General features: G+C 39.8%; 1 protein-coding gene across 3 annotated transcripts in view; it reads left to right on the top strand.

Annotated features, from left to right (window-relative positions):
- Positions 1-17,704, top strand: part of LOC126273123 (muskelin) — a 129,762-nt gene that overhangs the window by 89,915 nt on the left and 22,143 nt on the right. For all 3 annotated transcript variants that reach the window (XM_049976580.1, XM_049976578.1, XM_049976581.1), the window contains exons 11-14: positions 10,791-10,988; positions 11,312-11,391; positions 11,501-11,612; positions 11,709-11,848. In XM_049976580.1, coding sequence (XP_049832537.1) covers positions 10,791-10,988; positions 11,312-11,391; positions 11,501-11,612; positions 11,709-11,848 — 530 coding nt within the window. The remainder of the gene's footprint in view (positions 1-10,790; positions 10,989-11,311; positions 11,392-11,500; positions 11,613-11,708; positions 11,849-17,704) is intronic.

Here is a 17,704-nt window from a genome sequence, read left to right as displayed (position 1 = left end):
ATTGATGGTATCCATTTTGTAAGTCCATAGTTGTAGAATATCAACACTGGCCCAGATTGTCTAATTGTTTCAGCTACCTTTGGCATTGAATAGGCATCTGGCACTGTTTTGTTGATATAAGTAGTGGTAGTCACAACAGAACTGATTTGCTTTGTTGCCATGTGGTGTGTCTTTTTTGGTTGCGTGACCACTGGTGTTGACCAGTGGTTACTACTTGTATCTATTAATGTCTTCCATGATATTCTGTGAGCTTCGAGGAACATGATATGGTTTCTTTGAAGAGCATGGTATGAATTCTTATAAACAGGTGCTTCGTTTCCAGTTGGAAATTGATGTTGGGCTAATGGCATGGCAGGTAATGGACCAGGAGGGACAGACAACCTAATGTATTCTTCTTTGATGTCCTCCTTGTCCTCTATTGCTAGATGTGCTGCTTTATTTCTCACTGTGATCAAGCTGAGAGACTGTTCTGTTGTTGTGTAATTGGACATGAAATCCCTATCCAGCTTGTCTCTATCTAGTACGTGTAAATTAGCTATAAGGGTACAATTTGATACCTATACCACCTCAGGGCTGAAGTTGTCCATACTGACAGGCACTAATTTGCTTCCTTTAGTTTCCCATATGTAGGATAAAATATGCCGTGCAAAACACTTCCCTAGTCCAATTCTTCATTTTCAGGTAAATGTTCAACAATGCACAATGGTTTCACCAGCAGATCACCTCTTACATCAACCTAGATTTACTTCCCAGTACCTTTCAATATTATATACTGTGAGATGACTTCAAGGGATCTTGTACACAGTTTGTGGTCACACCTGGTGTAGGGGTAAATCTTGTGGCAGTAATTTTATTCCGGTCTTAGAGCCAAATGAAATGATGCTTCATCCAGTTCTACTATACGCCATTCTAAGTCAACTTTGGTGCAATGTGCAACCACAAATCTAAGCCAAGACTGACTTCGCAGCCACTGACAGCCGTGGGAAGAATTTCTACAGCAGACTGGAAGTTACCTTCCCCACTCAGAAAACTATTGCTGTTGAACTGACTGTGTCTACATAGCCCCTACCTCCACTGCTTAACCCCGTTATGACCAGATTATTTGCAGAAGTTGTGGACTTTATACCAGCACTTTATTGACTCAAGAAACCGCACACAAAATCATAGCTTAAATCTTGAAAGTCAGAGATTAGCCTCTAAATTGAGAGAGAGAGAGAGAGAGAGAGAGAGAGAGAGAGAGAGAGAGAGAGAGAGAGAGAGAGAGAGAGAGAGAGAGAGAGAAAACTATTATTCCCACTGAAATCTGGAGTGATCCCACCTAAAGAATCTGAAAAAAATGTTTGTAAGTACAAAAATATCTTAAATATTACATGTTTTCATATATTACTTTCTGACAAACATTGCTTTCACTAAGGTGACATGCCATGGCATTTAGACGAGCATGGTGCTATACAGAAAGGCACACAATAGCTGCTACACATTACTTTTGTTCTCTTTTCTTTGTTCTTCGTGCTACATTCATGGCATCTTGTGTTTGTTGCATCTTTTGTGGGCAAATGAGACCCAACTTTCAGCAGACAAACTTCATCTGGAATTCCAGACATGCCTCTTTTCAGTGTTTGGAAATGCACAGTCTTTCCTCTTCACTAAAGACTTGAGAAGCCACAGATGAACTGTCTTGCCAGGTGTAACAAAAAAGTTAGTTGGTCAGGTTCTGTCTTTTGAACCTTTTGCACAATGTGACAACTGCCAAATCTACTGGAAAGAAAAACAATCTCTGCCACCACTTCAATGAACGAGCGTTGTCACAGCTGATCAAATCTATCAACCCCTTCCATTATTTCATTGTTGTCTGGCACAGCCAAAGGGTAGAATACTTCATGTCTCCTACCATTTGTATTTGTTCACAAAACAGTTGTTTTTTTGGGATTGTAATAATTTGATAGTATACACACGTTTACTATCCTGCCACACAACTGTTGCAGCACATAACCTGACAGCAAATTCAGATTCTCCTCTGCTAAGTTTCGGATTTTTTCAGCATGTCTGGCAGACCCTTCCTGTTTGAGCAAACAGTACTAATACCTTAAAGTCCACAAGACTTTAGCAATTCAGTTATTCAAAATATTGTAAGATATGTATCAAACGTCACCAATCTTTCACTTCCAGCCATTGAATTTGTTAGGGTAAGCACAATGTCTTCGCCCAATTAAAAATCAGGCCTTGTATCAGCTAAGCAGACACTTTATACCCGTGCTTGAGTGGTTTCATTGGCACATATTGTTTTAGTGTTGAATGTCCTTTGAATTCCACCATACATTTGTCAACTGCCAAAACGGGTTAGTATGCTTCATACAGCTTCTTTGTTACAGCACTGATGACAGGTCGGATTTGTGCAGCTTGTCATATCCTGGTTGTCCCTTTTTTTAGACATGTGCTGTGGTCATTGCAATGCAGACTCTCAACAATATTTTTGTATTGATGTTTTGTCATCACTGATGTGAGAGCAGGCACACCGAGGAAAGGATCACTACTCCAGTAATTTCCGGGTTGTAGAGGTTGATGTGTACCCATCAAAATAAGCATTCCTCATAAAATATTTTAACCCTGGATTGAAAAAAAAGACTGGAAATACATTTCATTATCAGACTTTGAGAAATTAGACTGAATCTCTGTGCTTTCTTCTAATTTCAGTAGAAGATTTTCTAAATAGGGAACATCCTCACTCCATGTATTACCATTGGGCGAAAATGTTGAAGCAGCTCTTACTGCAGCCGAGTTAGATTCACTGGCATGACAAGAAGACATTTTTCCAATCTCACCCGCTTCCATTGTCAAATTGAAATCATCATCATGACTTTGTACAATAATGTTATCACTAATTTTGTTCAAAATCTGAAGTATTTGGTGAATGGTTGTATTCATCAGAATTGGAATAAACAACGAAATCTGAATCCTCTACATCCTCTGGTAAGGAGTGGAGAATTCTTAGAATCTCTTCTGGCATCAGTCTAGGTATTCTAAACAATGAAAAACATACAGTAAACAAGATGCCAATTTGACAGCCACAGAACTTGCACATCGCACACAATTCAGTGGTACAAATAGTTCTCACTAACTTACCTCACAATATTTCTATGATCTTCAGTTAAAGCTCCTTGGTAAACACCAAAGTAGAAAAATATAACACAAGTCACTTCACAAACAAAAGAAAAGCACAGAATACAAAAAAAGCTGTTGCGGTCAAAATAATGGCTCTGTTTCACAGAGAAATGGCGCGTCAGTATTGATTGACTTAAGATGTAGGCATACAACAGCTTCTGTGCGCCAGTTGAGAAACTACACTGTTAGTACACTGTAACAGAGATGGCAGCACAAGCTAGAAGTGGGAACGCTGGTTACCACTCAACTTGCAGCAAAAACAAGGCAGATTTAATTTTGGTTTACCAAGTATACAATTACTTGACACAGATACCTGTGATCCGGTACCTAATAAAAATTTACACATCTTTTCTTTTATGTAACCAGTCAGAAAAAAGTGTGCCACTATTTCACGCTTGTATTAACTCCTGGGAACATTGTAAAGAGGACACAAGGCCACCTCTGTGAATTTCTGTCCCTAGAATTCTGCTCAGTCTGTTAAAACCATCTGCAAATTTGGCACTGCCATTATCTGCGATCATGTCTATTATTCCTCATATGTCAACGTCTAAAACATTTAACCTCTGTATTTAATACCACCTTCTTCTCCTACAGTTTGGTGACCACATCAGTTTCAGCTGCACCAATGCTATTTCTACTGTTTAGTTTAGACTGGAAATTCCATCTGAACCTTCAGAGAGATCCCTGGCTGTAACTCCTGTAACAATGTGACAAGTGTGCTCTGCTCAGCCTCCTGCAGGATGGATTCATTAGCTTTATAATCTTCTGGGAGCTCATATGTTTTGACATTAATTTTGTAAATATAGCCCACAAAATTCTGTGCCGATTCCCCATGGTTTTGAAATACACTGTTAAATTGCTCTCAGTAGTATCTATTGTGTTCTTACTCCAATATCTGTCTACCAACCCTTTCCAGAAGATCTCAAACAACCGTCTTTCCATTAACTTTTCGTGGCACATCACGTGTGTCCTATCATTCCTTCCTAGTTTTAGTCTGGCTACAATTTACAGTTACTCCTTACTCCAGTTTTCCAGCCTAGTGGCTGTGTCCAAATTATTGAAAAAGGCAAAGATATCCTCTCCTGATTTACCTGAAAGTGGTGTAAGCAAAGCTGCAGTGTTGATATCCATGATAGGTGTACTAGGAAGCATCCATCCCTCTTTCATCCTTTAGTTGCGTCTAACTCAACCTGTAACTGAGCCTCTTGATTTATTAACTGCTGAATAGTGTCCTGACCTGAAACTTGATTCTCCATATTCTTTACTGTCTACTAACCAAAGTATTCGTACACCCAAACAATGACAAGGTGAAGGAAGGATAGCAAAACAACTGCACTGGCTCAAACAAAACTTTGAATTTAGCACTTACTCGTATTGTTGTGTAGGACATCCATGCTGTAGAAGATCAAATACGTGCTAGAATTCTCCGCTGAAGGAGGATTTTGGGCAGCTGCAGCAGGCTCCAAGATGGTTACAATGACTTCATTATTGAGGCTTGATTACAAACACTAGTGAGCGGCATGGAGGATATGACGGCGTCTCCCCAGAGGTGAAGGCCTCTAGTTGCTGAGTGTGCATTCCACTGCTGGGCAGCTGATGCTGCATTGCCAAGTTCATGTTTCATGGCTGTAGTGAGTATTGTTGGCAGCAGTGACCACAGGGACATCAGGCTGTGCCACGGTCCAGGGCTCAGAGAGTAGAGATCTTCTGGTGGTCTGGTGGTGTCACAGTGAGGGCAGAGGTGACTGGACCCTGGTTCTCTCAGGATGGTGACATAGCATGGAGCTGCCAGTGGCACTCAGAGGCTTAGGCAGCAGGCTGGGGTTCTGGCCCCGGTTGTGGCAGAAGCATGCATGTTACTGGCACAGAGGAGCACAGGTTTGACGTCACGTCACTATCCAGCTGCTTGATGACAACGGGCTATTTTGAGCATCCTTAAATATTGCCTCTCTATGCCAATTTCTGATATTTACCATGGCTAGTGTGCAATACTGAACTGTTCAGAATGTGGCAGTGACCTCCAAACTGTCGTAACTGGGTTGCAATACTTCTGCAGGCTGTGTCACTCATTGGCACAAGTGTCGTGTTGTCACCATAGTGTTGCAAAGTCGCTGAATGTGCACCCTTTTTGTTGGCTGTGACCAACTTAGCAGTGCCCTTCATTCATCATGGTACTGTCCTGCTGGTTCCATATTTCTCTAATAACGTTATCCCTTTACATCCGAAACTATTAAGTAACCGGTTCGGCAACTTTGATGTGAAGAACTCGAGCTATTTGCTTCTTGACATGTACAAGCTGGTTGTAGTTGTTCACTTAGACCCTTGTGCAGAAAACCCTTCCCGGTAATCTTCAGGACTTCTATGAATTGGTTTGTACCTTTCCAAAAGCTACCTTACTTGCAGATTTAGCCAATAATTTTAAGTGGATAATTGGACCCTTGTGTTCTCAAATTCGTCAAGAATTTCTTTAGTTTTACTGACTCAGATTGTTGGTGTTGGTGTTGGGGGGGGGGGGGGGGGGAGGTGAGGGACCATGTTGGCACATGTACACAAGTAAATGATTGAAAATGTTTTAAAAAGCGTTTGTAGGTAAAATTGTTGTGCTTCATATAAGTGTGTTCTTGCATTACTACCCTGTTCAAACTAATATACACATGTTTGACTCTGAAACTTTGCACACTTTTCTGCCACAATTTATTTTTATAGCAATGCATTTGAAGTGTGGTATGCATTCATGTGCAGTGATGGAAATTGACCTTTGGGAATATATATTTCTTTATGGTATATAATATTATTATTTCTTTAAGTGAGCAAAGACTTTAAAAATTATAATAATTGACAAAATGAATAATTGACAAAATGTGTTTGTGACTGATACATACAACATATTTGCTGTAGTGGTGATGTCTACTTACCTGCATAATACATTTCTTGGATTTTTTGTTCTTGAGCTCAGCAAGCACAGACAACAGTTTTTCTTTAAACATTACTTATTTTATGCTCAGAAATAGATACATACTTAAAGAGCAGGTCCATAGGCACTCAAACCGGACAAAAGTTATGAATTGAGAAGCAAAAAGCTGGTGCAGAAGTCCCAGAAGTTTTTTTTTTTTTTTTTTTTTTTTTTTTTTTTTTTTTTTTTGGGGGGGGGGGGGTGTATCGGGGGTTCATATTGATAAGTAAAAGGTCTTAAACTTAATGCACTGAGGATGAGTACTAAGTGATGTCTTTAGAAAGCTAATTACAGTGGTATAATGAGAAAGAATGCCAGGCTTGGCAAACAGGCTTTAACCTCCTGGGCTCTCTCAATTAACCAAATGGATCTAACATATAGGTTCTATATAAATGGTGACACTCCAGCATGGCATGCACGCAACAACAACATAACTTGAACCTCCATGACGCGACTAGTAAGGGCACACACCTTTGTTCTGGGCCCAGGAAACAGGAATGCATCATTTGCAGCCAAACCTGACTTGCCAACATACATGAAAAGGGAACAGCAATCTGTGCAAATAAAGTCCACCAGGCCTCAATCTCTGCTAATTTCAAGTTGCCGCCACTCATACTTCACCTGTCATTCAACATCATCTTTGCCTCCACACTTCCGCCTTGACTTACATCTCTGCCCATACTCTTTGCCTTTAAATATGTCTGCTTGTGTCTGTGTATGTGTGGATGGATATGTGTGTGTGTGTGTGTGTGTGTGTGTGTGTGTGTGTGTGTGTGTACACCTGTCCTTTTTTCCCCCAAGGGAAGTCTTTCCGCTCCCGGGATTGGAATGACTCCTTACCCTCTCCCTTAAAACCCACATCCTTTCGTCTTTCCCTCTCCTTCCCTCTTTCCTGAAGAAGCAACCATCGGTTGCGAAAGCTAGTAATTCTGTGTGTGTGTTTGTGTGTTTTGTTCATTGTGCCTGTCTGACGGTGGGGACGTGGTTGGGGATAAACCTTTATATATATATATATATATATATATATATATATATATATATATATATATATATATATATATATATAACAGAAAGAAACTTCCACATGGGAATATGTCTGCTTGTGTCTGTGTATGTGCAGATGGATATGTGTGTGTGTGTGTGTGTGTGTGTGTGTGTGTGTGTGTGTGTGTGTGTGTGTGTGTGCGAGTGTACACCTGTCCTTTTCTTCCCCTAAGGGAAGTCTTTCCGCTCCCGGGATTGGAATGACTCCTTACCCTCTCCCTTAAAACCCACATCCTTTCATTTTTCCCTCTCCTTCCTTCCTTCCTGACGAAGCAACTGCCAGTTGCGAAAGCTCGTAATTCTGTGTGTGTGTTTGTGTGTTTTGTTCATGTGCCTGTCTGCCGCTTGGTAAGTCCTATATATATATATATATATATATATATGATGTAAATAAAATAGAAAGAAACTTCCACATGGGAAAAATATATTAAAAACAAAGATTCCAAGACTCACCAAGCGGGAAAGCGCCGGCAGACAGGCACATGAACAAAACACACAAACACACACACATAATTGCTAGCTTTCGCAACCGATGGTTGCTTCTTCAGGAAGGAGAGGGAAAGACGAAAGGATGTAGGTTTTAAGGGAGAGGGTAAGGAGTCATTCCAATCCCGGGAGCGGAAAGACTTCCCTTAGGGGAAAAAAAGGACAGATGTACACCCGCGCACACACACACACACATATCCATCCGCACATACACAGACACAAGCAGACATATTTAAAGGCAAAGAGTAAGGGCAGAGATGTCAGTCGAGGCGGAAGTACAGAGGCAAAGAAGTTGTTGAAAGACAGGCGAGGTATGAGCGGCGGCAACTTGAAATTAGCGGAGGTTGAGGCCTGGCGGATATCGAGAAGAGAGGATATACTAAAGGGCGAGTTCCCATCTCCGGAGTTCGGATAGGTTGGTGTTGGTGGGAAGTATCCAGATAACTCGGACGGTGTAACACTGTGCCAAGATGTGCTGGTCGTGCATCAAGGCATGTTTAGCCACAGGGTGATCCTCATTACCAACAAACACTGTCTGCCTGTGACCATTCATGCGAATGGACAGTTTGTTGCTGGTCATTCCCACATAGAAAGCGTCACAGTGCAGGCAGGTCAGTTGGTAAATCACGTGGGTGCTTTCACACGTGGCTCTCCCTTTGATCGTGTACACCTTCCGGGTTACAGGACTGGAGTAGGTGGTGGTGGGAGGGTGCATAGGACAGGTTTTACACCGGGGGCGGTTGCAAGGGTAGGAGCCAGAGGGTAGGGAAGGTGGTTTGGGGATTTCATAGGGATGAACCAAGAGGTTACGAAGGTTAGGTGGACGGCGGAAAGACACTCTTGGTGGAGTGGGGAGGATTGATGCCACTTCCCTATACACGAATATCCCGCACGTCCAGGGCCTCTGTACTTCCGCCTCGACTAACATCTCTGCCCTTACTCTTTGCCTTTAAATATGTCTGCTTGTGTCTGTGTATGTGCGGATGGATATGTGTGTGTGTGTGTGTGTGCGCGAGTGTACATCTGTCCTTTTTTTCCCCTAAGGGAAGTCTTTCCGCTCCCGGGATTGGAATGACTCCTTACCCTCTCCCTTAAAACCTACATCCTTTCGTCTTTCCCTCTCCTTCCTGAAGAAGCAACCATCGGTTGCGAAAGCTCGCAATTATGTGTGTGTGTTTGTGTGTTTTGTTCATGTGCCTGTCTGCCGGCGCTTTCCCGCTTGGTAAGACTTACCAAGCGGGAAAGTGCCGGTAGATAGGCACAACAACAAAAAAATCGAGCTTTCGCAACCGGCGGTTGCTTAGTCAGGAAAGAGGGAAGGAGAGGGAAAGATGAAAGGATGTGGGTTTTAAGGGAGAGGGTAAGGAGTCATTCCAATCCCGGGAGTGGAAAGACTTACCTTTATTGTGCCTATCTACCGGCACTTTCCCACTTGGTAAGTCATGGAATCTTTGTTTTTAATATATTTTTCCCATGTGGAATGTTTCTTTCTATTTTATTTACGTCATATATATATATATATAAGCAGGTACCTACAAGGGGTGTTTGAAAAGTCTGTGCATAAATAAATACTACTAACGTGTTTGGGGTAAACCTTTTTTATTTTTCGACATAGTCTCCTTTTACACTTCTACACTTCGTCCAATGCTGTTCTAATTTGTTGATGCCTTCCGAATAATAGGAATTGTCCAAGTCTGCAAAATAGTTATTAGTTGCTGCAGTCACCTACTCGTTTGAATAAAATCTTTATCCCGTCAGCCATTTCTTCAAATTGGGTAACAGTTGTCTGAGGGAGCCTAGTCTGGAGAATAGGGGGATGTGAAACGAGTTGGAATCCTATTTCCATTAATTTTGTGACCACAACCGCTCAGGTGTGTGCTGGTGCATTGTCATGATGGAAGAGGTCCAATCGCCGGCATTTTTCTTGCAGCTTGGTTTTCAAATGGTCCAATAATGATGAATAATATGCACCTGTAATAGTTTTACCCTTTTCCAGATAGTCGATGAAGATTATCCCTTGCGAATCCCAAAAGACAGTTGCCATAACCATTTCAGCCAAAGGAATGGTCTTCGCTTTTCGGTGCAGATTCTCCCTTGGTAACCTATTGTTTAGATTGTTGTTTGGTCTCAGGAGTATAGTAATGTATCCATGTTTCATACACAGTAACAAAACGATGCTTTAAGTCCTGCATATTCTTCCTGAACATCTGCAAACCATCGTTGCAACACTTCACATTATTCTGTTTTTGGTCAAGTGTGGGCAATCACAGAACCCGTCTTGCAGACAGCTTTCTCATGTCCAAATGTTTATGCAAAATATTATGTACCCATTCATTCGAGATGCCCACAGCACTAGCAATCTCTCACACCTTAACTCTTCTGTCATCCGTCACCATATCATGGGTTTTATCAATGATTTCTGAAGTTGTAACCTCCACAGGGTGTCCAGTACGTTCCGCATCACTTGTGCCCATATGGCCACTCCGAAAATTTTGAAACCACTTATAAACTGTTCTACTCGAAGGTGCAGAGTCACCGTAATGTTTATCAAACTTCTCTTTAGTCTCCTGAGGCATTTTGCCTTTCATAAAGTAATGTTTAATGATCATACAAAATTATTTTTCATCCATTTTTTACTGTCAGTCAACTTCCTTCATTCACATGAATGCCAAACACAAAGAAATAGACCAACGTGGCTAAAACTTGGTGTGCTTTCTTTCCAAAAATGCTACTAACTAAACATGACCTCGATAAGTGCCGGTGGTGCCATCTCTCAGTCTTTTTGCACGGACTTTTCAAACGCCCCTTGTAAATATAGCATATTGTCATACCAGTTGCAGGATCAAAGGCTGTGTTCATGGAATATTTGCACCTAAGTAGTTCAGAGAAGTTGTGGATTGTGGGGGAATAAGGTGGTGACAGTGAGATGATTGGGAGAAGGAACCAGAATGAGATGGTTAGTGAAGTAGTCAATGAAGTTAAGTATGTTGGACAAAGTTGCAGGAGTACAAGAAGTCAGACTTGCCCTGTATTTGCTGTTTGTAAAAATAAAAACTCTTTGTGTACTTTTAGTTGTAATTAGTGTTGCTATATTTTGTGTTGATGGAAGTATTACTTACTTTGCTCTGGGATAATTTCTCTACAGAGTTATCGTCAGCTATTTATATTTGCTGGCCAGAGAAGCAAAGAGTATTTGAACGATTTCTTTACATACAATGTTGACACTCATGAAGTAAACATTATAAGTGAAGGCACAAAAAAGGAAGCATCCAACATACCAGCTGCTGGTTTCACACAACGTGCAACGATAGATCCTGAATTAAATGAAATTTATGTGTTATCGGTGAGTGAGATTGGGAATACTACTAAAATTGAATATGTTCACTGTACCATTGTTTTCATAATAATGCAAGAAGTATGATTTTTTTGAGATGCCAGAAGTAATGTGTTTTCAATTAAAGAGATGTGTTTAATTTAATAGGTAGTCACAGTGTTGACTACAGCTTCAATGTTCAGATGCTTGTGCTAATGTACTGTTGTTGATCTTGATATTTCACATGAAACCACAATATGTTGTAAAGACAATGTTAAAACAATGAAGGCTATGGAGAAAACAGTGTGCAGCATTTGGAATAGTTCATTAGTACTCACACAGTCTCTTTCCAGGGGCTCAGCAAAGATAAAGAGAAGAGGGATGATAATGTGCAAAATTCTTTTTGGGTTTATTATATTCATCAGAATAAATGGTGAGTGTATCATAGTAAAGTTTAAGAAAATCAATATTTTGATATTTATAAAGACTGTTTGTAGGTGTTGTTTATTGTGTTTACAGAAAAGCTGTTGAATTAATTCTAGGTCCTGCATATATCGAAATGAGAATACAGGGGAAAGCTATTGGAATAAAATGCAGCATTTAGAGCCCTGTCCTAGGTTTGCTCACCAGTTAGTTTATGATCATGTCAATAAGGTAATTTAAAATTGTGTGTCACTGAAATTAATCTCTTGGTACTGAAAACATAAGCTGCTTATTAGCCAGTGCTGTCACATTTCATATTTGTTGTAGATTCATTATCTTTTTGGGGGCAATCCAGGAAGAGCATGCTTACCTAAACTGAGACTTGATGACTTCTGGAAGCTCCAGTTGTGCCGTCCTACTCATTCTCAGTTATTGCAGAAGTGCAAACTTCTCATCAGGAAGCACAGGTACAAAGAAATTACACAATCTTTGGGGGAGTGTAAAACAACAGAAAGTTTATAATTCAAACAATTGCTTTCAGATGAAATGAAAGGAAAAAGAAAAATAGGTGTGATGTATATAGTAAGTCAAGTGACTGTTGCTATTTGCTGGGTAATTTGAAAGTAGATCACATCATAATAATTAAGTTTTTGCTATCTAAACTTTTGCACCCAAAACTGAAATGTATATTTATACCAAATGTTTTATGCATTTTCCATCTCTGCTCTGAAATTAAATTATATTTATAAACATCTTTCAACTTTAGTGATTTTTCTAATAAGAACACCCATAAAGTGGAAGGAGACATGAAAATAGCCAAATAGGATTTCCATAAAAGCAGCACAGTATGTTTATAAATGAATATCGGGTTTTTAACGCTTTATATAATTTATTATATTGAACTTACAGTTATAAATGATACGTCAAATGAAAGAGCAACTCAAACAGTATTACCAAGAACCTTATAAATGTTCAATGTGAGCACCATTTGTCACACAGCACACATCAAGTCTATAACCGAGTTCTTCCCAAACATTGATAAGTGTGTCTTCAGTGATTGTAGCAACAACTGCTTCAGTCCAGTTTCTTAATTCAGGGAGGTCTGCTGGTAGCGGAGGCATGTACACACAATCCAGGGTGAAGCCCCAAAGGTTGGGTCAGGTGAATGTGGAGGCCATGCAAAGCAAACCCTGTCATTGGGCCCCTTGCGGCCTATCCAGTGCTTGGGTACAGTGAAGTTCAACCAATCGTGTACTGTGCTATGCCAATGAGGTGGCGCACTATCTTGCTGGAAAATGAAGTTTTCTGACGCATCCTCTTGCAACTGAGGGAAAAGCCGTAGCTCTAGTGTATCAAGGTAAGAAGTGGCAGTTACAGTAGGTTCACCAAAAAAGAAAGACCCATAAACCTTCCGCTGGGATATGGCACAAAAAACAGTCACTTTGTATTTGTACAACCTCTTGAGGCTTTTCTGAGCCCCAGATGTGTACATTGTGAGTGTTAACGTGTCCACTAAGGTGAAAGATCGATTCATCACTGGAGACAACATGATCCAGAAAATCTTCATTGTCATGAAACAACATTTCATTTGTGAAGTTGGCACATAATCCATGGTCTGCTGGCTTTAGAGCCTGTAATAACTGTAATGAGTAACAACATGTTTCTACACGTTTTCTTAAAACTTTCCAAACAGTTGACACGGGAAATTGTAATTCAGAGCCTGTAATAACTGTAAACAGTAACGACATATTTGTACTTGTTTTCTTAAAACTTTACAAACAGTCGACACGGGAACTTGTATTTCATGGCTACCCTTCCGGACTGATTTCTTTGGGCTACAAGTGAACAACTCTCTCACTCGCTCAGCAGGCTCTTATCTAACTCATAGTCGTCCTATGCTCTACCCTTTATGAAGGCAGCCGGTATCTTCAAATTGATGATACCATCTATGAATGTTGTTATCACTTGGAGGATCACAACGGAACTTCAGCCAGAATGCACGTTGCACAGTAACTACAGATTCGATCTTTGCAAACTGCAAAACACAAAATGCTTTCTGTTCACTAGTCGCCATCTTCGCTACTACCGCTGTGTAGCGGATTGTGGTGGAAACATTGCATGCTGCGCATTCGTATTGGTTCCAAACGCAACTGTTTGAGTTGCTCTTTTATTTGACATATCATTTATGAGTGTAAGTTTAATGTAATAAATACCGTAAAGCGTTAAATCCCGATATTCATTTATAAACACCCTGTATATCAATACTACAGAAAATCCATTGTAACTAAATTGCAGAAATGAAATTGAAACACAACAAACACAATATTTGGTAATGACAACAACAATAAGTGCTGATAACCTTGTTGTTGTGCGACCTAAAACATTAATCACTAACAACAACAACAAAATTATCAATGCTACCACGCAAACTATCAAATTCTAGTCGATAAACTTGAGCATGTTCATAATTATGCATGCCACAAGTGATCAGTTCTTATAATAGACAGAAAGAAAATTGTGGACATGTTAGCATTAGAGAAAAATCCTTTATGCAATTCGAAATGTTTTCACAAATAAGTAAGCCACAGAAGCTGTTTCCTAACTACATCTACATGTACATGAATACTCTGCAATTTACATTTAAGTGCTTGGCAGAGGGTTCATCGAACCACAATCGTACTATCTCTCTACCATTCCACTCACGAACAGCGCACGGGAAAACAAACACCTAAGCCTTTTTGTTCGAGCTCTGATTTCTCTTCTTTTATTTTGATGTTCATTCCTACCTATGTAGGTTGGGCTCAACAAAATATTTTCGCATTCTGAACAGTAAGTGGGTGACTTAAATTTCGTAAATAGATCTTGCTGCGACGAAAAACGTCTATGCTTTAATGACTTCCATCCCAACTCGCATATCCTACCTGCCACACACTCTCCCCTATTACATGATAATACAAAACGAGCTGCCCTTTTTTGCACCCTTTTGATGTCCTCCGTCAATCCCACCTGGTAAGGATCCCACACCGCGCAGCAATATTCTAACAGAGGACGAACGAGTGTTGTATAAGCTGTCTCTTTAGTGGACTTGTTGCATCTTCTAAGGATCCCACACCGCGCAGCAATATTCTAACAGAGGACAACCGAGTGTTGTATAAGCTGTCTCTTTAGTGGACTTGTTGCATCTTCTAAGTGTCCTGCCAATGAAACGCAACCTTTGGCTCACCTTCCCCACAATATTATCTATATGGTCTTTCCAACTGAAGTTGTTCGTAATTTTAACACCCAGGTACTTAGTTGAATTGACAGCCTTGAGAATTGTACTATTTATCAAGTAATCGAATTCCAATGGATTTCTTTTGGAACTCATGTGGATCACCTCACACTTCTCGTTATTTAGCGTCAACTGCCACCTGTCACACCATACAGCAATCTTTTCTAAATCGCTTTGCAACTGATACTGGTCTTCGGATGTCCTTACTAGACGGTAAATTACAGCATCATCTGCGAACAACCTAAGAGAACTGCTCAGATTGTCACCCAGATCATTTATATAGATCAGGAACAGCAGAGGTTCCAGGACGCTTCTCTGGGGAATACCTGATATCACTTAAGTTTTACTCAATGATTTGCCATCTATTACTACGAACTTGCGACCTTCCTGACAGGAAATCACGAAACCAGTCGCACAACTGAGACGATACCCCATAGGCCCGCAGCAAGAAATCTAGAAATACGGAATCAACTTGAGATCCCCTGTCGATAGCGGCCATTACTTTGTGCGAATAAAGAGCTTGCTGCGTTGCACAAAAACAACGTTTTTTGAAACCAAACTAAGATGCATAAGAGTATATGCAGAAGATCATGTAAAAATATAATTGTTGACTGTGTCTTGCTGATACACTTTATGTATCACCAGAATCTGTTTGGATTTTCTGCCAGATTTCAAGACAGGGTGGTTTTTTTTTTTGGGGGGGGGGGGGGGGGAGACTAGCCCAGGCTGAGTTTCAAACATCTTTAAATCATTGCCAATTTTGGAAATTTTGTCTTCTTTTAAATCTGGTAATATCGCTCCCCCCCCCCCCCCCCCCCCCCCACTCCCATAGGGTATTTGGGATAATTGACTTGGTTTATGTGGTACAGATCTCCCAATGGAATCAGAGTTGAAATTTGTAGCACTTACTAGGATCTATGGTCCTTTAGCAGTGTGAAAAATTTAAGGTTCTAAGTCAATGGTACAAAAGGTACAGCCATGTATGTCACATATTATGATACTCACAAACTCACTCATCAAAACCGATTGGCTAGAAGGAAATTTGGCAAGGTACAAGGTTTTACAGTAAAAGTAAAGGAAAAAAGTCTGAAATTGTTAATTTGTAATTTCATCACATAAAAATGTCTTTCTGCCCTTACAATTAAATTACATTCATCATTTTCAGAAGCATAATAGAAAACTATTACTGTGTGCAGGTGTAAAATGTTATCTATGGGCATCTTACAGTAAGTAAATAAAAAATATTTTATTAAAGCTTCTAGCTCTAAATACATGAACTGAAGTTGCCTGCTTGCTTCTTTTTGTATGCCTGGGTAAGTGTTAGGAACTACTCTAGAGATGTTGAGGTCTTGGAAGTCCTGCCAGTTGTTGTTAAGTAGGTATAATTTCCATATAGTTTTGGTGAATTTGGATGTTATGGTATTCAGTCATATTATTAGGGCTTTGTGGTCACTAATTCCTATGTCTGTCATGATGATCTCGATTTGGCCAGGATTTTTTTGTCACTAATAAGTATGTTATGTTATTGCAATCATTTACACTTTGTGTTGGCTCCCAAACTAATTACTCAGAACAATTTTTGAACAATGTTTTATGACTATCATTGACTTTAAGAATGTACTTTCACCAACATATTGAGGGTAGATTGAAGTCACCACCAAACTGTACTTATAAGTGTCTGGTATCCATTTGAGACTAGACCCAAATTTTCCATGAACCTTTCAGCAAATAGATAATCTGAGTTGGAGGTTGGTAAAAAGGAACCAACTATTAATTTATTCCTTCTGTTGAATATAACCTATACCTGTACTAACTCCCAGCAACTATTTACTTCAGTTTCATTACAAGCTAAACTACTTTTAACAGCCATAAAAATGCCACCACCAAGTTCTGTCTATCCTCCAGAACACTATTAGGTCCTTTGTAAAAACTTCAGCTAAACTTCTCTTAGGCTTTAGCCACCTTAATACTTCCACTCATTGATGCCATCTTTCAGTGCTTGTAAGAATTTATGCTTCAGTACTTCCTTTAAGTCTTGGTGCTCTAGCTATTTCCTAAACGGCTACAACATTTACAACCATAATATCTATATTTCCTAGGTGTAACCTTGTCCTGTGTTTGATCTGCTTGCTTTGAGACTGTACCCCCATTTGTAATTTTTTGAGTCCTTCTAACCTAAAACAACTGCCCTGTCCACTTCACAAAGCTCCTACAATCTGTGTAACTGATTCTTGCATGTAATGGACCCCTGATCTTTTAAGCAGTTCCTAACACCTGTACAGCTTATGGTGCATTTCAAGAATATGTAGCCTGCACTGTTGCAGAACTGTCAAAGCCTTTGATTCAAACTCTTCACTCACATCTGTACCAAAGGTCTCCAGTCAATCCTACAACAGATGATGAGTTCTGCCTTCATCTTGCAAACAAGTTTGACTGTCTTTTTAATTCATAGCTTCACCCCTGCTTTTGCTAAAATTTGCTTCACCAGAGGGAAGCAAAAATCATTTATCCTTTTGGAATTCTATTTGGGAATATATTTATTACTCTTAATCTCATATGGATTGTTGGCAACACACATCATTATTAAATAAAAGTACTGTAAGACTGTACCTAATAATCCTAACCTCTTAAACAGGTTACTATGAGATATACACGTATGAACCTTTCATGACATTTGTAATTACTGTCTAATTAGTGATTACTTGCCTTTGCACAGTGAACACTATTTGCCTAATATATCTCAAAATATTAAGAAATGACATCATTGAATTAAAATATACAAAATACATTGTCCTTCAGACATTAGAAAATTTTTATAGCGATAGTAACTGAACCTACTGGTGTTAGCAGAAATATTTTTTTTTTCCCCATCATTCATCATCTCGAACACCTAAGAAATTAGAACTTCCTGCCTTGTTTAATATTTCATGTTGATACAGTATATTAATTGGAAGTGGGCTACTTTCAGTCATACAAAACTGTGAGAACTGTCAAGAGTACCCCGTGTGTGCCAAACCAGGTACTGATTGTTCAATAACTTACAGGTTTGCTG

The sequence above is a fragment of the Schistocerca gregaria genome, chromosome 5 (assembly GCF_023897955.1).
Source record: "Schistocerca gregaria isolate iqSchGreg1 chromosome 5, iqSchGreg1.2, whole genome shotgun sequence".
NCBI classification, from domain to species: Eukaryota; Metazoa; Arthropoda; class Insecta; order Orthoptera; family Acrididae; genus Schistocerca; species Schistocerca gregaria.
Note: the sequence above shows the minus strand (reverse complement) of the source record. Positions and strands in the feature narration are given on the sequence as shown.